The sequence below is a fragment of the Apium graveolens genome, chromosome 10 (assembly GCF_009905375.1).
Source record: "Apium graveolens cultivar Ventura chromosome 10, ASM990537v1, whole genome shotgun sequence".
Classification (NCBI taxonomy): Eukaryota; Viridiplantae; Streptophyta; class Magnoliopsida; order Apiales; family Apiaceae; genus Apium; species Apium graveolens.
This window is the reverse complement of record NC_133656.1, coordinates 212,859,236-212,878,733: the sequence shown is the minus strand read 5'-3', so window position 1 is coordinate 212,878,733 and position 19,498 is coordinate 212,859,236. Positions and strand designations below refer to the sequence as shown.

The 19,498-nt window shown below is 34.2% G+C and overlaps 3 protein-coding genes and 1 long non-coding RNA gene across 6 annotated transcripts; 2 read left to right on the top strand and 2 right to left on the bottom strand.

The window, feature by feature from the left end:
• The first annotated feature begins 306 nt into the window (after window positions 1-306).
• LOC141689255 (B3 domain-containing protein At2g36080-like) lies at window positions 307-3,905 on the top strand. Of its 3 annotated transcripts, none has more exons than XM_074493496.1 (3): window positions 307-1,132; window positions 1,529-1,773; window positions 3,770-3,905. In XM_074493496.1, the coding sequence occupies exons 1-3, from the start codon at window positions 442-444 to the stop codon at window positions 3,818-3,820; spliced, it is 987 nt and encodes a 328-aa protein (XP_074349597.1). In that variant the 5' UTR covers window positions 307-441; the 3' UTR covers window positions 3,821-3,905. The 3 variants fall into 3 exon arrangements, with proteins under 3 accessions (XP_074349597.1, XP_074349596.1, XP_074349598.1); XM_074493495.1 differs by having other exon boundaries at window positions 1,526-1,773; XM_074493497.1 differs by having other exon boundaries at window positions 309-1,132; window positions 1,535-1,773.
• Window positions 3,740-5,823, bottom strand: LOC141689256 (uncharacterized). The gene is made up of 3 exons (XR_012562297.1): window positions 5,383-5,823; window positions 3,976-4,077; window positions 3,740-3,862 (listed from the first exon to the last, which is right to left on the bottom strand). It is a non-coding gene; the product is annotated as an uncharacterized LOC141689256 (long non-coding RNA).
• A 1,353-nt stretch (window positions 5,824-7,176) lies between these two features.
• LOC141692430 (uncharacterized) lies at window positions 7,177-9,765 on the bottom strand. The gene is made up of 4 exons (XM_074497271.1): window positions 9,572-9,765; window positions 9,111-9,276; window positions 8,074-8,236; window positions 7,177-7,637 (listed from the first exon to the last, which is right to left on the bottom strand). The coding sequence occupies exons 2-4, from the start codon at window positions 9,246-9,248 to the stop codon at window positions 7,426-7,428; spliced, it is 513 nt and encodes a 170-aa protein (XP_074353372.1). The 5' UTR covers window positions 9,249-9,276; window positions 9,572-9,765; the 3' UTR covers window positions 7,177-7,425.
• Window positions 9,766-14,615: 4,850 nt separating this feature from the next.
• LOC141692815 (protein trichome birefringence-like 9) lies at window positions 14,616-18,370 on the top strand. Its single transcript, XM_074497755.1, has 4 exons — window positions 14,616-15,724; window positions 16,300-16,689; window positions 16,869-17,027; window positions 17,524-18,370. The coding sequence occupies exons 1-4, from the start codon at window positions 15,315-15,317 to the stop codon at window positions 17,855-17,857; spliced, it is 1,293 nt and encodes a 430-aa protein (XP_074353856.1). The 5' UTR covers window positions 14,616-15,314; the 3' UTR covers window positions 17,858-18,370.
• Window positions 18,371-19,498: the final 1,128 nt, after the last annotated feature.

Genomic DNA, 19,498 nt, shown 5'->3' with positions numbered 1-19,498 from the left:
ATAATTGACATGCAAACCATAATAGTATGTAAGATGAATTTTAATATACGTACATGGGGTATGGTATTATTTAGTTACAAATATGTGATATGAGCAAGTAGCCGAAAGTAATAAAAATGAGAGGCGTACGTATCTTTTTTGTAAGGTAGTAGTAGTAGTAGTTTGTTTAAATGATTTGAAACTTTTCATTACGCAAAACCTTAAAAGTTGATTTTCAGCACCCTTCGTACTTGCACAATAAGTACATATAATGCATACTCACCCCCCCCCCCCCACCCTGTAACTATCTCCTTTTATTCCCCATATTTTCATCCACAGCTACCCCCTCAGTCTATATAGCCTTCCACAGTTTCCCCCATCAAAATCATATTCACCGCCACAACCAACCCCCCCCCCCCTCCATAGCCTCTCTCTCTCTCTCAGAGGTTTACACACATATACATGTCCATAAACCAAGAGCTTCCACCAACACAGTGGTGGACACACCAACATCATACTCCCATTATGGACCAAATTCCTACAAACACAAACTTCAACCACCGACTAAATACCCAAACCACCCCTCTCAGTTTTAACCTTAATCATCAAAATGAAACAGAACAACACAGAGTTCAAGAAGACTCGGCTGAGCACGTTATATACATACAGAAAGAGTCTATGTTTGAGAAGCCGCTCACACCGAGTGATGTTGGCAAGCTGAATCGCTTGGTCATTCCAAAGCAACATGCCGAAAAGTACTTCCCCCTCGGGGGCAATGGCGGTGGTGAATCGGTGGAGAAGGGATTGTTGCTGAGTTTTGAGGATGAGTCAGGCAAGACATGGAGGTTTCGTTACTCTTATTGGAATAGTAGTCAGAGCTATGTTTTAACTAAAGGTTGGAGCCGTTTTGTTAAAGAAAAAAGACTTGATGCTGGTGATGTTGTTGTTTTCGAGAGGTCCCGGGACGACGGTGACCGCTTCTTTGTTGGCTGGAGGAGGCGGAACGCTGCTCCGCCTCAACCGGAAAACACGGTGAATCAGTCAGGTGGTGGATGGACCCGAGTTTACTACTCAGGCTACCCTTATGCAACAGTAGTTTCAAACGGGCAGCCAGCTGTTACGAATTACCAAGCTCACTGCCTTCATGCACCAGGTATTATTCAACCTAGCTCAAACCCTATCTTCTTTTGGAATTTTCTACCGTTAATTAGGAGCAGCAGTGTTGCGCAACCTAATTTACAGGGCGTACGATATACAGGATATGTTTAGTCTAATAATGTCTCGTACGAGTTACAACCCAATTAAACGACACATTTTATTAGTTTTCTGGTATGTTTCCTGATACAGTTTTAATAAATTCTAGAACGACCGAAAATAACATCCGAATCCCCACCTTACTATTAATTGCCCTTTTTCATCATTAAATATTTCTTCGGTCATATAAACAAGTTTGTTCTAGTCAAGATTTCTAACATTAATTATCGATATTGCTGTAAAATGTAAATTTGATTAAGTGTATACCATGCACGTGGCGTTGTTACTATAGGAGGAGGAGGAGGAGGAGGAGGAGGTGGTTCGCAGAATCAAACAACAGCTGGGGGTGGGAATTCCAAGACGGTGAGGCTATTTGGGGTGAATTTAGAATGCCAATCGGACGAACCAGGCGTGGGTGCAGATGGTTCGAACCAGAGTGAGGATCAGGACCAGGATCAGGCTCATGTCCACCTCCACCAGCATTATAATTACTCTAATGGAGGAGCTCATGTTTCAAAGCATCATAGTAGTCATCACATGGTAAGCCATTGTAGTTTTGACTAGCAGAGAGCTAACAACAACTATACTAGTAGTATATGCCAGCTATTCATGTTTAAGTTTGCTTTGTGTCTCTCCTAATGGGACAACTTTATCCTGGATAACTTATAGTAATTTCTATGTGTGTGTTTGTGTACAAGTGAACCGTTATTATATTCAATTTTGCAAATTAGATTTGCATCTCAAGAACTAACAAAATGAAATGAGAAAAATGTAAAAGGTCTTCACAATGTTCCCATATGTTCATCAAATGTGTAATTTGGTAACTTTCATAACTATAATATGAGGCCCCCTCATATGAATCATATAATATGAGCCCCTCGCATGTGAATCAAAATTTGTTATATATAGTGCTGCTGCGTCATTTGGGAAAAAATTTGTAAATCTATTTGAAATATCTAGCGGTACTCAGAAATGAAATTCACTGTACACAGCTATAAAAGACAGTTTTCAAGGTCCAAGTTAGAAAGAGGAAATAACATTTATTTATACACCCAAATCAAGCAGTACTGGCCAAGGTAATAGGATAAGTTACTTTGTAACTGAGGGAAAGAACTTGACCTATATACATGTACATAAGCAATTAGAATGTATAATTAGCAAAAGGAAAAAAAATCAAAATGTATATTCAAAACAAACTGTAGCTGAGCCTGGAATGTAATATTTCAATTTTCTTGGCCTCAGCATAGAATTATATACAAAAACATTTCATTCTTCTAAAAATATGGTTTTCAGACTTGTATAAAAATCAAGAACTTGTATAAGAATCAGAAACTGATATGTCCACCAGAAAATATGTTGTTCTATGCAAGTAGTAACATACTAACATGTATGTAACTTGTTTGAAACAGAAGTAAGAAGTAGAATTAGTAAATGTAGTATTTTATTGGGGGAAAATGTAGGTCCATCCCATATCTGACTTAAAAAAGAACAGTAGAAAACTCCAGTGTCTCGCCAAATCTGGTCAGTCTGGATGAGTAAGTAATATCTTTTCACTGTACTTACAGTAAATTGAAGGATATTGCAGAAATTTTGGGATAACTTGCTACACCAGCTAATCATATATTTACACACACATACCCACCTGCCCTAGGCAAGCTGTAAATGATATACACACAACATGCAGCAAGTATTTAACTACATCTATATGAGTTTGTAAGTATTTAGACACTATAGTCTATAATATGGTATATAAATTCCCCAGGGGGAAGGTAAATAACTTTGTTTACTAAAGTAACACATGAGTTTCATTGGTGTGTGTAGAGAAAAGGCCAAAAGGATATGAACTCATCAAATAAACAACTTTGGGGATTAACCTAGCTAGCCAGTAGCTAGTTTACCTATGTACTGAAAGTCAGAAGATTGGTCCACATGCAGTAGATATATTCTGAAGCAATTGTGGTGAGATCCACAGGATAGGATAGTAAGTTTTCCCATATAAAGGGGGTAGTCAATAAATGGATGAGCATTTCAGGTCCAATACTTTCTGACCAAGCCTGTTTTTAACCAGATTGCAAACTAGGAATGAACCATAAAAACCAAACCTCCAGGGAAATTTCACTATGTTAAAAATGGGAAGGGATAGAGTATTTATTAGTTGATCTGGTTCTGGTATCTTTCCAAAGGAAGATTCTAGTTTGGGTGAGTCAGGGTTCTTAAACTCTTATAGTCAACAAGTGATTGGAAATGATGCCCCCCTGACAATACAGAAAAATGCAAATATTGTTTATATGTGTACAACACACATGAATTCAGAAATTGTAATGAAATACATGTAGCAATAACTGAGCTATCTCTATCATCAATTAATATGTGGTCCACCTTAGGAATGGGAGATATAAAAAAAATGAGGTTTATATTTATAGAAATGTGCTCAACACTGTTTATATATAATGTCAATGCTTTTGATCCTCATTAAAGGAAAGGAGGGGGTGCTAATAATTGCTGTATTTTCACACTTGGTGTATCATTGCTACAGGATATCAACTTCTCAAGAGATGTCAATCAGATGAGGTTTTACCAAGGATAAGATCTCCAGATGTTGACAACCAAGATTTGACTATTTAGACCACTGAGGAAACAAATGCATTAGCTACATTTTTTCATCCTCTTTTAATTTAGTGAAACAAAAAAAAAAAAAAAAGTGAAAAAATGAAGGACTCTTTGCTACTACTACTTACTTACTATTGCAGCAGGATCAGAATGTTAAGGAGGGAGGGTTGTTTGATGGTGCGGGTGAAAGCAGAGGAAAAGACAAGGAGACGGGGCCACCAGATGTAGAATTAACTGCCCAAGAAGAAGTAAGAATAAATTGGTACGGTACATTGCAATACCAGGATTCAACATATACAGAATGTTACTGTTGAGATTCTGTACCTACAGATCTTTCATACAGAATTCACCATCATCATATCACATATTTTGCTTTACATAACAAGTAGGAAAAAATGGTTGCTTGGTTTAGTAGTAGTGGGTATGGAGAGGAAATGACTTTGGTTGGATGACTCTGACACAACTAAGCCCACTCTTCTTCATCCCTCTTTTCCAAAAAGATGGAATACAAATATTATCTTTGCTTTTTAGGAATGTTCATAGTTTAAGTGCTTACCTTGTTTTCTTTTGTAAATTTACGGTTTTTTTTGTTTAACACGAGATTAACAAACCTCAAACCTAAACTTCTCATAGCCTAAATTTTGCCAACCCTGATCAAGAATCACCGTTAATTAGTTTTTGCATTAGTGCTTTCACTATTATTATTCTTCAGTTACATTAGGTGTAATTCAGTCCAGGTTTCTTACACTGCTCCTAGAATTTTAGAATGGACAAGTAAAGAGGGAAAGGGCGTACATTTTAAGAATATGTAATGACTTCATACTCTATTCTTGCGGTGTTCGCTTCATTTTTTAAAAGTTGCAGATACACAGTCCTAAATAAATTTCTAAATCGAATTAAATTTGGAGATAAGAAATTACTGGCATCAACAATGACTTAATTTTAAAGACGGTGATATAATAAGATCGTGATATTTATAGTGTTGCCAATCACATCTTATAGTTCGTGAAGGACAAAAGAGGAAATCAACATGTTTCTTGGATTTGTATGTTCGTTGTGGAATTTAAGTCCATTTGTTAGTCAGATGAGAATTAGGTACATCAATTAAAAATTTTAATACTCCTATAAATGTGGGATATCCGTTTCCTCGATAGAGGCTTACTCATAATACAGATAAAGGGGTTTCCTAAGAGATAAATATAAGAATGTGACTGAGAGCCATACATTTAACCTAATTATCCTATTCTGTAAAAAGACATGTAACTGCAATTGCTCAGTTGCAGTTATATGTCTTCTAATGTCTTACAACCATGCAAATATTTAAAACCTAACAAAATTTGTAATTAAATTGGATATGCAACATATCCAACATGTTTAATAATTCCAGACTCATAACCCCCATGAAGTAATGGCTACAGGGTTACCAATTCCCAGTCACATGCTTGAACAAGTTGCAAGTAAATTTAGAAACTGTGACACAAGGAGCAACCAAGCAGCTGAGAAAAAACAACAAAGGATGCATAGAAAGGGATGTATTACCTTTGCGAATAGTGAAAAAACATCAGTTGATTAAATGGACCCATCTCGATTAAGACAAGAATGCAACCGAATGGTCTCCACTGTCAGTAGTGTGTCCAAGCAATTAGTGGCTCTGCGAATTCAGGGTCCTTGAATGATGGAGAGTTAACAAGAAAGATTAAACACAGCCCTCAAAACTAACAGTGAGGAAATGTAATTAGTCGTGCCTAAGTACAGCATAAGAAAACCATGCATTTATTGTCAATTTTATTTCTACCTTGCGGAGCATGTGAGTCAATCTCCTCAAACACCTGCTAAACGATCATTTCAAACTCTTGATCCATATTTCCGAAATATTTATAAACAAAATTTAGTACCAAAGAACCAACAAAGGGTCCAACAAGCAGGCTCTTTCTCAATTATTTAAATAATCGTAAACACTAATTCGCACGAAAGAACCGATCAGAACCCCTGAACCGACGCAGCATACCAGATATAACAAAAAAAACAGACCAAAAAATAGATGCTTTCAACCAAGGATTCAGAACCAGTGATAAAGCTACAGGGTCATAAGATGGAAGAGGAATCTTAAATCATGTGACTAAGAATGCAAGACTTTTATTATCAAAAGACCTGAATCATGCAATATAAGCCCCCACCAACAACTACCAAATAGATATGTCCACATATCTGAGTCAGGCAACAGAAATGAGGCCCAAACTTGGGAAAAAAATGGTACAATTTGACAATATCACATTTGTAATGTTTCATACCACGTTACCTGGAAAGTGCAACACCGTAAATTGGTCCAGCAAAGCTGCTCTTCACATTATGCAAGTCGTTCTCAAGCATCTATTAGTCCCACTTCACTCCCTGACCTAATTTAATGGCACTAAGACTCTTCGTCTGCTTTCAACTATTTCATACCTTTATTAATCTCCTAATTCAATCTCTGCATGTATGTGTACTGTGATTGACAACCTCAATTTCTCTTCTCATCAACTGCTACCAGGGTCCCTTTGCAAATTCCCATCCTGCCCTAAAGTCCCACAAACATAAAGTCCACATTTCCCATTCTCCCTACTTTTAATTTGAATAAGCAACTAGAAGCTCAACTTTATCACAAACCAAAGAAATAAGTCCTGAACAGACATGGAAAGGGGAATCCTCCATCGCCTTCCCCAGTCCTATACTGGGTAATTTTTAATTTATTTTGGCTTCAGGAAGAGAAAACACAAGAAAATTGTCGCCGGTAGGGAGGGGGGAGGGTTGTTTAGAAAAATGACAACAAGTCTGTAGAAATGCAACTAAGAATTAAATTTCACAAGAATATTAAACATGACAAACATACAGAAATGAAATTCAAATTAACATCTAAAAAACTTAGTAAGATGCCATCTCTACCTAGGATACTTTTTATCCCAAGACCAGCTCGTTAGAGTCCATTTATTCGGTCAGATCAGGAGTTAATTGCAAAGATATCCAGGTTAAATTAAATAATACAAATTGGTCACTATGCCACCAGAAATGGAGCATACGGACACTCACAAAACATAGACAATGTATTAGCTAATCAGAAGCTAAGATAGTTTGATGTTTGTATACAAATTAGTATTTATCACCCAAAAAGGCATAAGATGACACACAGGAGCAACTCCATTCCGAAAAATGAAGCGATAAGCTATCTATCACAGGAGTGACTAAAGAATAAGAGCTTTCAGCTCCCATATTATGAATGAAACTGTGAGTGATACTGTAGTTCTAATTTTTTTTAAATGCATGCATGAAAAGGAAACAAGTTTTATAAAATGGACATAGGGCAAAAAAAAAAGATACCGTCACAACTTTCACGAAATGGCACAAGTGTTGGAAAGGAAATGGGAGATGCTGGAATCTTCCATAAATATAGTCACCATGATTTTGTTACATAATTGCAAACTATAAAACAGATGGATACTTCATTCAACATCTTCCATACTATCATACTGAAACTAAACATCCAGTTGCAAACTTGCAATAGTTGATATGCTGAAAAACTCACAAATGATATGCTTTATTGAGTATTCAGGATGTTTTTTTCTGAGCGTCTTCTGTCTTTTCAGTATCTTCTTTCTGCTGAGAATCATATTCTTCTTTCTTCTCCATGACTTCTTTAATACCTTCTTGATACCCTTGTATAAAGCTCTTAAGACCATCTCTATAAGCTGAAGCTCTTGTCATGTAAACACGCTGCAAAGCTGGCCTAAGAGCCTCCATGCCACCTCTTGCAGCAATTGCTAAAAAAATTATAAGCAAACTATAGAGTAACTTATAAGAACTCAACTGAAAATTTATTACGTTCAGAAACAGCATATGCATTATGTTCTGATACAACACAGGAAGGTAGTTAGTAAGGAAACTGAAGTAAAATGACCTACGTCGTAATTGTAAACGTAGTAGTATTGTAGTAATTATCTACACAAAGATATTATTCAACCAAGAAAATTTACCGAGTTCTACTATACCACATATGCAGTAATATTCAAAATTTGTATGATCTAGGTAAAGACAAAGGCAACTGAACATAATGAAGATATGAGTAATTATAATATAATTTTTTCCAATTGAGATGAGCAATTATGGTATTTCTAGTACTATCGTAGACTGATTACCACTCAAGCTCAATGAACCCTAAGATTGTTGACTAGACAGTATTTTAAAGGAATTTCTTACCAAGATCTTCTAACGTTGAGGGCTCTCTCTGTCTGTCTGTACTGTCTACCCCATTGGGCTTATCTTCACTCCACTCTTTCTTCTTATAGTCATTTGGGCGAAGTTCAGGACCAATATCCCTTACCCAGCTCGCACAATACAACCTGGATGCTTCCTTTAAAACCTGAAGAGTGATGATAAAAAAATTAATGTTTGAAAGGAACTTGGCGAAAAAGACTTGTAAGGAAGTTCATTTCATCGTTATTCAGATCGCATACTACTAAAATGTAAAGAATTGTGATCAGATTTTAAAAGACAAACTGACTGAAATCAGATTTACTAGATGCACCTTAATACAAGACTAATTATCATCCAGTGCGAGAACCAAGGAGAGGCTAGCCTAGGTTCAGTAGAAAGTTTTCAATCCCTGTCTGGCCTCTAAAAATCGGTAATAAGAAGTTTTAGCCCGGGATCTCTAAAAGTTCTTGATCTGTCAGAGGACATAGATTTTTATCAAACTCCATCTGTAGAGTGTTCCCTGAACTCGGGACTTATTTTAAACTAGACAAAATCCATGAGTATAACCTCTGCTCCACATAAGTAGACAAATTCTCAGTAGCTAGCATAAATGCATGTCTTCACTTGAGCGAGCAAGACTAGGGCAGTTGAATGTACACAAGAAACACCTAAATGCATGAGAAAAGGGGGTAATTATTACTATAACATTAAGAGACCACCTCCATTTCTCCCTTTAAACACTTGCTAATCTTTTCCATATTACTGGTTGAACAAGGCAAAATATATAGTTATTATTTGTAACATAGATAGTGTCCTAAAGGTAATTTAAAATGCCCCATTAATTTCAAGACATCATATCAACATATATAGAATGGCAAATAGGAATTTTATTGTAGTAAAAGTGACACTTAAAACTTGTCTAACTTAAATGTAATACAATAAGACGATATAGGCTAAGGGCTTGATATAAACCAATAGCAACATCAGTTCGAGCATTTTCAAGTAATAGCTTTGACAAGATAAAGGAAAAGAATACTCACTAGGTAACGCTCTTTCCAAGTCAATTTTCTGCGCTTTTTAAAATGAGGGGGGTCGGGTAAAGAAGACGGAAATGCAATTTCTTTCAAATCATATCGAACGTAATCAGAAACTTTCCTCCACACCACCTTCAGCTTCATCCTGATCTTCTAGTCACCCAATTTTAATCTGAAAAAATTAAAAAAACAAAATGCACTTAAAAAAAGGCATAAATCCTCTAGCATTTTACACGAGCAGCTTCTTCGAATTAACATGATCATATATATTTATAAACATGAGACTAAAACCTAATTAAATGTGCAAAATTATATGCGGGCATAAAGTGATTTGATAAAACAAACATAAATCTTTGGGACAAACAATCAAACACCTGGAGTGCATTATATCTAACACATGGAATATAACGATCCTAACAATAAAATGAATTGATAGAGATATTCAGGTGAGAAGTTAAAGTAAGTACATAAGAGTTGGATGAAGGGGGCAACTCCGCCACGCTGATAGTACACTGTAGTTGCCACAGTTCCCCACGGGATTCAACTATTTTTTGCTAGCGGCCAAGTCGAAGTAGTAGTAACTAGTAATTTGTAAAAATTATATCTCAAAAAGAATTAAACGTGAAATTGTATTTTTTTGATTTTTTTTACAAAGTGTTAGATGTTTATTTTAATGATACGTGTAATCTTATTAATTTATATTGGACTATTATGTCAAAAACTATCAAACAAATAATCTTTATTTAAATTATAGGAAAATTATGAATATTACTCTCTTGGTCTGAATGGTACCCTTTGATTTTTTGACTTATAGGTGGTACATTTCATATATGGATTAAGAGAAAATTTCTATATAGACCGTTTTTTCATTGTAGTCGTTAGAGACCACATATGTTCTCCAATCAAAATATTATAAAATATATTATTTTGTGAAGTATGTTTTACGAATATCACTAATTCATTAAAATTATTGAAGATCATTTAATTTTAATAAGTAGAATGTGTATGTTCAGCAAACTAAACAAATGTTCTGCAAACTTAACATATTTTGCAGAATAAAATATTTTTGTAATGTTTTACATGTTGTACATATATGATATTCAAGATTTTGAATAAAATAAGGATTTTTGTAGAGCATGATTTGTAAAATAATATGTTTTGCAATGTTTTTATACAATATTTAACTTGCAGAACACAAGTGGTCTCCAAGGTCTCCAAAAAAAAGTGGTTTCCACTGTGTGATAACTTTTTCCCTTACCAAAATCATATAATTTTGTATACTTTTCACAATTTATCCATATATTTCCTCTATTAATTAATTTATCCTCTTCATATTAGTATTTCATATAAGCGTCTTAAGTTATCAATTAGTTTCGTGCCCAAATTTATAATACACCGTAACTAAGAGTTTAATACGTACGTTAAAAAAAAGAGTTTAATACGTAATTTCTTTTTATTTCACCTTATATTTGAAAACAATTTGAAAAATGATTATTCTTATTTAAAATTATATACAATAAAATATATTATTAATAAATACTAATAGAATTTGAAATATCCCTATCTCTTATTTTTTTTTTATTTAAATTATCATGTCTCATTTACTCAAATTATAGTTAGTACAAAATATGAAAATATTAGAAACAATATAAATAAATACTCATATTTCTTGAATTAGTTCAAATTAGATAAATTGATGTTATTTCTTTAATCACCGTAATATTTTTTTGCTTATTATTTTTTATTTATTCAGATATTTAATAGTAGAAAATTATATATTTTAAAAAAATAAGAGAAAATATATTACCCATGGTACCATTGTACATTTGTTTTTTCTAACAAATGACTAATGGAGTGGTATTACTTAAACAAAACAATATTAAAATGGTACTACTTAGAAGTCAAAAATGTCAAATGATACGATCCAGAAAAGTCAATAACAAAAGGTATTATTGATAATTTCCCTAAATTATATTATTTTTAGGATGATCTTAAATTATTAGTATAAATAAATAATTTAATTTTTTAATTTTTTTATCTTAGAGAACCTACAGCACCTATCCTTCAGGTAGGTGCGCGGGTAAACCACACGACTCACGCGATAGCCTATAGCCTGCAAATCGCGTGAACCAAGATACCACAATTAAGCGACAGATTCTGGTTCATGAGGCATATTCATAAATTCTCTTCCCGTGATATTTGAACATGTGACTAAGAGGATAATTATTCCCTGTTTAATTAACTGAGTCAACCTTTGTAGACTTAATTTTTTATTATTATTGTGTATAAATATATATTATCTTATAAAAAATATAAATAAGTTTTAATACACATACATAAAAATTAGATAAAATGAATTTAATATAAGAGAGATAAAATTAATAAAATAATAATAATCGGTTAGTAATCCGAGTACTCTCCGAATTCCTGAATACTCGTTTTTCCGAAACAAAATCGATTCGAACCGATTTCCGTTTTTTATATGTATTATTTTGTCTTAATATTTAACTCTTTTTTTATGCTAACATGTTGTCTTAATACATTTGTTGCAAGTGGATTATTGAATAATTATGTTTAGGTCTTGATGATCGAGAATTTATAATGTTTATATATTAAAAAACCTCGTAACTTACAAATAATTAATAAATCATTTATTATTAATCAAAATATTTTGGTATTTTTATATAATATAAGTATGAGAAAACATGCACCGGTCTCAAGGAGTTGCGAGGTTATATGACTTTTAATACAAAATACCGTGTAAATTTTAAGTCCATGTTCTCATGTTCACATGATTATCCACATATTTATATTGAATTTGTTTTAATTATAAGCAACTGTCTTAAGATCGACCTCATCTCCACGCATCAACTTAAATAAATATATATATATATAGGGTCTTACTCCAATGAAAATCCTATTATTATGAGATATGAAATCTAATCCTATCCACTCATTTAAATACAACATATTCATCTCTCACCATTGATTTAATATTTAATATTTATAAATTTTAATATTTCTCTATCTTCTATCTAATTCAACCACCCATCAACCACCACCACCTCCGGTGACAACCATATCCGGCCACCATCACCTCCGGCGACCATCAGAAAATCATCACCGTCAAATCAAAAATCACCACCGGATAATGAAAAATCACCACCATAAAATAATAAATTACTGCCGGAAACTAGAAATCACCACATTAATCCACTTTCTTCCCATCAGATCTGGCAACGATCACCAACTCCGACCAAAATCACCACCACAATCACCATACTACAACTTTGTCCGACCATGCACCGACCACCAGAATAAAACAAATTATCACCGAAAAACCAAAAATCACCATCGGCAAACGAAAATCACCATACTCAGCCACTATTTCTCGCCACCAAATCCAGCCACCAACATCATAACGAAATTACCAGATAAAATTTAAATCAGCACAAATAAATTATAAACGCCACAATAGTCGCACCTCCTCCTCCAAAATCACCAAAATTGACACAACCATAATAAAATTCAGCAAAATTTAATGGATTACTAATTTAAGGTCTAAATTTAATTAGTCGAAGTTTTTTCGGAGAAAAATCATATCGGGATCGTAGTTTCAGATCTTAAAGCGTGGTCGCAGGGAGTTGACACCGGAAATGGGCGGAGTGAGTGGTGAAAAAGAGGCAGGGGTGGTGTTTGGCGATGTTAGTGATGAGAGAGAGGGAGGGAGCGTGGAGGGTGGCAGTAACCGGCAGGCGGTGGTGCGAGGTTGGAGCGATGGTGGTAATGGGTGAGAGTAGGCGGTGGTGATGGTGGGTGGAGAGAAATGAGATGGTTGTGAGAGATGAAGTAAAAAGGTAAATTTTAAAAAATTAATTGGATGATTATGATTTAATTTGGATAAAATAATATATGGCTAAAATTAGATCTCAGTTCTCACATTAATGGGGGTTCTCATTTGAGCAGCTCCATATATATATATATATTAGTAAAAGTGTTGGGTAATATAAGTTTAAGTGAAATTTTTAGGAGGCAACGTTGGCTTAACTCTCATGTGCCGCACTTCACTTGCCGTAATAAAAATTGCGGCAGGTGAGAGTTATCGGCTTATCGTAATAAAATATTACGGCTCATATATTCAATGATCATATATTCAATGATGACTGGAGATAAATTTTTCAAGATCAGACCCAACAACCTTTATCAATATATTGGTAAAAGTGTAGTGTAATATGAGTTTTTACATCATTAATAAAATTTTTAATTATTTCACAATATTTTTAATAGGTGAATGACAAAAATAACTCATTTTGGGTACAAAAAATAAAATAGCCGATTTCAAAGAAGTGACCAATTTTAACAGACGAAATATGCATATCATAATGGAGTAATCTAATATATTCATTTTTAATTTAAGCAACTTTAAATACGCATTATGAATATGAATATTTTAAATTATATTACACATTATATGCATATCTCGTAAAGTTATAAGAACAAAATAAGCATTTATATGTGTATTCTTATTAATTGTACACATCATGTGACTTTTGTGATCATACTTGTACAAATTAATCTATTTTATCCACGTGCGATCTCTTATCTCCATCCTCTTCATACGCAACAACAGAGTTAAGCACGTGTATATCGAATATGCATTCGTCGTTTTGTATTATAACGGTTATTATTGACTACTTTCTCAAAAGTGGTCATATTTGTTAAAAAAATATTGCTAACTTTTAACTTTTAACTCTTGTTTTCTAAGTGTAGTGAAAACAGCTTGTTTGGCTTTTAATCTAGTAAGGAGGCAGAAGAGCGCGTATGCTGATAAGGAGTGAATCTTACTTGTTATTTTTGTTGTTAATACTAGCTAGGTGTCTTAGCAAGTATATCTAATGTCTTCCACGGGATAACTATTAATGCCGGACTTTATGCCCCATTAACTAAGAGGGGCTGGGTGGAGCAATACGGACCCCTTCCTTTTTGTTGTTGCATGCGCTTTCTCGGACCCAATCAGAATTCTTTATTCTATTAAAAAGGTTAGGTAAAAATTGAAGGTTGATATCCCGATAGGCCAGCAGGCGGAACGAAAAGAGACACAAAATATACCGCCGCGGTCAAAAAATCGTGTTCCATTGAAAGATGACGCCTATGAAAATAACGTCTTCTCTTAGCTCCTTTCTCATGTGCCCTCCGCCGCCTAGTCTGCGTTATTCATGTCCTCGTTGACTTCTTAGTTATAAAAACAGGTTATGATGGTCATGTGTTAGGTTGGGGTTTTGTTTCTTATCCGTAGTGAATTGGTCTAAATTCTTTATATGTGTGATTGTGTCCGTATTTTTTTCCTCTTTCTCTTTCTTTTATATCCTTATGATTGTTGGGTGTTCCCTATATTTATAGCCTCATAACTTGTAAGAACGATGAGACACGTGTGAGATAAGGAGGAAATGACAAGATGACTGGATATATATATATATATATATGTGAAAGACACAGATGGTTGGATAAGATAGGGGCCTACGAAAATCCAAGACATGGACGTGCCTTCGATTTTCGCTTCCAAAGACTAGTTGTTAGAAGTGACTTGTAAAGGGAAGATATATGGGAGACGCTTACGGTATTCAATCCGTGGAATCTTTATTAACTAGAGGGGTAGTGTTTTGTAGGCAACTGATTTTATAAAACCACCATGTTATATTTGTCATTTTTTTCCTTTTTAATCATATTTATGTGTTATGTTGTACCATATATGTAGTTTGTGCGCTACCTATACTCATCATCTCAAATGAATGGTGAAATTTAACCGGAGGGATATCAGTGTATCAAAAAAAATTATTTATCATATATGGTCAAATCGGAGACTATCTCAAATGAAGGGTGAAATTTAACCGTAAAAATGTTAAAGTATCAAAAAAATTTTATTTATCATATATAGTCTAGTCAGAGAAAAAAGGTTATGGATATGTCATGTATAGGACGAAAGTTGCTTAAATAAGGTAGAATAACAAATCATAAAAATCTCAATATTTAGAAAATTTACTTTAATATGATATTGAGTCATTCATTTCTTAATGAATTTCCTTTTTGTAGATAGTTTAAACACACACGTGAACAGATAATAGTACCATAAATCCATTCCTCAAACGCAGGCAGAAAATTTTGAGGAACTAGAGAAGTTGGACAACGTTAAGCCACCGACCCTCCTCTTCAATGGATCTTCTTCAACCCAATTCTCTCCCACCACAAAACACATTCTCTCTTTCATTTTTCACCAGAAAACAATTTACACATTTCTCTTTTCTCTTTTTCTTTCTTCTCATTCTTGTAACATCCTTTTTAATCTTTACACCATCATATTTACTACATAGCTTAGCTTTCTTTTCCTTGATCTTTCCAAAAAACCAATACTACTCAACTACTGCCCCTACTATTGACATTCATAAGTTGAAAGCTTGTGATTTTTCCAATGGAGAATGGGTTCGCGACGAAAGCTACAAGGGAAGATTGTACACGGAGGAATGTCCCTTTCTTGACCCTGGTTTTCGTTGTCGGAGAAACGGACGATCAGATTTAGACTATCTTAACTGGCGGTGGCAGCCCAAAGAATGTCATCTTCCAAGGTACAATTATATGTAATTTTGCTAATGCATCATCATAATGTATGTTTCTGTATAGAGTGCATTTACGTATATGGCATATGATTAATAAGGTGCATGAGAAGTTAAAGCAGAACTGTACATGACCATATTGCAACGCAGACTTGTTATACGTTTCAAATAAGTCACGAGTATGCAACAATTTCATGAATTCAATTTTCTACTGCTGTTTTTTTCGTTTATCTGAAAGTAAACGTTATCTTCTGTGATAATTAAACGATAAATGATTAGTTCATGTTAAAGTTCATCTTAAACATGTATAACAGATATTACATAAACAACTTTATCTACTTTTTAAGCAAAGAAAATAAATGATTTATATAAGAGTAATCATGTTTATCAAAAGTGTATAAGGTTCTTAATAAGAACTTTGTCAACTTAAAAAATCAAAATAAGCATGAATTTATAGTATGAAATGAGAAGGAAAGACCTAGAGTGTTTGTAGTTTGTACTTGGTTATCAGTAAAAAAAATAATTAAAACTTATAACAAAGTAACGAGTCTGGTATGTGATTTCTCTTTTTCTTTCCATTTTTTCAGATTCAACGCAACTGATTTTCTAGAGAGGAGTCGAAATGGACGTATAGTCTTTGCCGGGGACTCCATTGGGAGAAACCAATGGGAATCACTATTATGCATGCTTGCACATGGAGTTTCAAACATGTCAACTATATATGAAGAACATGGAAACCCTTTAACCAAACACAAAGGCTATCTCTCAATCCGTTTCCATGACTACAACCTGACGGTTGAATACTTTCGGGAGCCTTTCCTAGTAGTCGTAGGGCGGCTGCCTAAGAATGCACCACAGGGTGTCCGAGGAGTCATTAGAGTTGACAAGCTACGCTGGCTTGGCTCTAAGTGGACTAATTCCGATATTCTTGTATTCAATACTGGACATTGGTGGAACCGGGACAAAACTGTAAAAATGTAGGACCTTCTCTCTTTTTCTTTCCTTCTCTCTGTTAAATGAATGATATTTAGATATTTATAAAATTAGTATCATGTATGATCAAATGCAACATAAATGATGACAAATTCTCTGCTATAATGTGTCATAGAATAGAAGAAGACTGTCGTACTTTGCTGATTTTTGTGTGGATTTTCAGGGGATTCTACTTTCAAGAGAAGGAGAGTATTAACATGACAATGAATATCACAGAAGCATTTCAAAGGTCCCTGACAACATGGAAATCATGGGTTCTGCAAAATTTAGATCCTAGAAAGAACCATGTCTTCTACAGGAGCTATTCCCCTGTACATTACAGGTCTGTTCATGTGCTGATTGTCTATCTTTTACATGTTCAAAAGACACCAGGCAAGGATATTAAGGTGTTGATGTTATATCTAATACTAAAGCTTATATTATGCATTCACGCAAATTATAATTTCCTCCACCTCAACCAAAATGGGATGATTAGTATGCTTTTAGACAAAGTATTAGAACACCATTGTGCACCGTGGAATAGAACTTAATATGTATAATAGTTCTACATTTATTCCATTGTTCATACCGTGCCTTCACAAGATAAGAAACTACAGCTAAAGTATGGGAAGTCATAATTTCACTCCAAACATTTTTTCTTTACTTTCCAACTTCAGTTACCATTGCTATGCCTATATAACATCAATGACTAAATTGTCTTGCATACAGTGAACTGAGCGTGTCTACTCTCTTTATGTGGCCTGTATTAAGTCAGTGGCCTAAACTTTGAAGATTTTATGGTTTTATTTATATGAAAATAATGTTATTTGACCATGCAGGGATGGAGCATGGAATGATGGAGGTCACTGTGACAGTAATACCTCACCAGAAACAGACTACACAAAATTGGAGACCGTGACATCAAACAATCTGTATGTTTCCAATGTAATCAAACAAATTGAGAACAAAAACAAAAAGGCGTATTTCTTAAACATCACGTATCTAACAGAGTTTAGGAAAGACGGTCACCCTTCTAAACATCGTGAGCCAGGCACTCCGGTTGAAGCACCACAGGACTGCAGCCATTGGTGCTTACCCGGAGTTCCAGACACTTGGAATGAAATACTCTACGCTCATCTTTTGTCAAGAGACTTCAAAGTCAAGCTAAAGTGATTGGAATGTACCGTGTCACTGAGAACCGCATTGATGCAATGCAGACAATTTGATGAACGCGTAAAGGGTTGCAGAGAACTAGACGCATCAGTGCTGGTACAAAATTTTGAATTGCTGCCAACATTGGTCCAAGCACGACGATGTTGTTATATAATGGCTCAGATATTATCTATGTTAATTGGAGTTCCCAAAGAGAAAATTGACACTATTTGAGCTTGGTGGCAATGTTGGACCAGATATTATGTGGTCCTAGTATAGTGTTAGGTTATATGTTTGTTCGAGCCCAATGACTTAGTGTTGAACAAATTTAGACTAAGTTGTGAATCATTTTGAGACTCTATATGAGTGAGACACATTATATGTTGTTAGTGGTGTATATTTATTGGAACGTATTCTCTTCTTCGAGGGGATTCCAACGCATATTTACACGCTCAAAATGAGTAAAAGGTGAATGAAAACTGATGTTCCAAAGTTTTACCTTTTAATATGAAAAGTGGTTTTGTACCACATCGAGAGTAGCACAAACCTATTCCTTAGTGTTTCTTATAAATACCATGTACCACATCGAAAAGAAAAACAAGTCATTTCAAGCCTCTCTTTATAAATAGAGTCTTAGGGCACCGGTTTTATTAAGTCGAGGAAATAAGAGTCATCTCTTTCATTCTCGGTCTCTTTAGTCTTAAATTTTTCCAATAATTTCGGTGATAGTTCTCGGGCTCAGTTCAAGTTCGCTGAGAGTATATTCGGTCTATCGATTATACTAGTATCTCGTTTTATCCTGGGAAGCAGGTCACTAAACACGGATGGTGCGGGGCGAAACTGCTTTAAGGAGTCAGTTTTCTGGACTCGAGATTAAATCCAATCTCTGTGTGTTTTCTCAAACCCTTCTCCTAATTTAATTGCTAATTCTTATATGCTTATGTGATTTAGGAATTAGCAATGTTCTTGTGAATTAGTTATATATTCAATATATATATAATAATGTCTTTATCGTACAAGATTGATAACAATTTTAAAGCAGTTTTCTTCAATTTTCATACTTTCTTGTGAGTAGACGTAAAAGTCAATTTGATTGTTTAAATTAGATTTATTTATGGGTATAGGAGTGACCATTATTTGCCTCATTAATTAAATTAAATTTAGTGCGTTAATTTCTTTGATCACTTGTTGCCATGTGCTTGAAATTAATATAAATTTGATTTTAAGTGGTGTTTTGTTTAAGCATACCAGGTACGAGGCAAAAATAAGCACAAAGTTGTTGGATAATTGGTTTCTTATAAGGTTATTGATGCTTTAATGGTTATTGATTTATTATCAACTTATATTCAAGTGGACATATTTGGTGACATCTCTCTCGGGTTGATCATTATAAATTGGTAGATTAAACCCAAATTTATAATTTGTCCATGTTTATGCTATTAATGGATAGCTTATTATGTTTTATTTAATTAACATGGTGATTGATAATATATATGAGCTAGAGTTTCTTAATTCTGAATTGATTTCGGAATTATTAGTATACTGATATAAGAATCATATATGCTATAGTTTACATGCGTGTTTGCAAGTTCATAACATGATATTGCTATGCAATTAAATGATATGGCTACATAAATGTAACCCTTCATGATGGAACTTGAT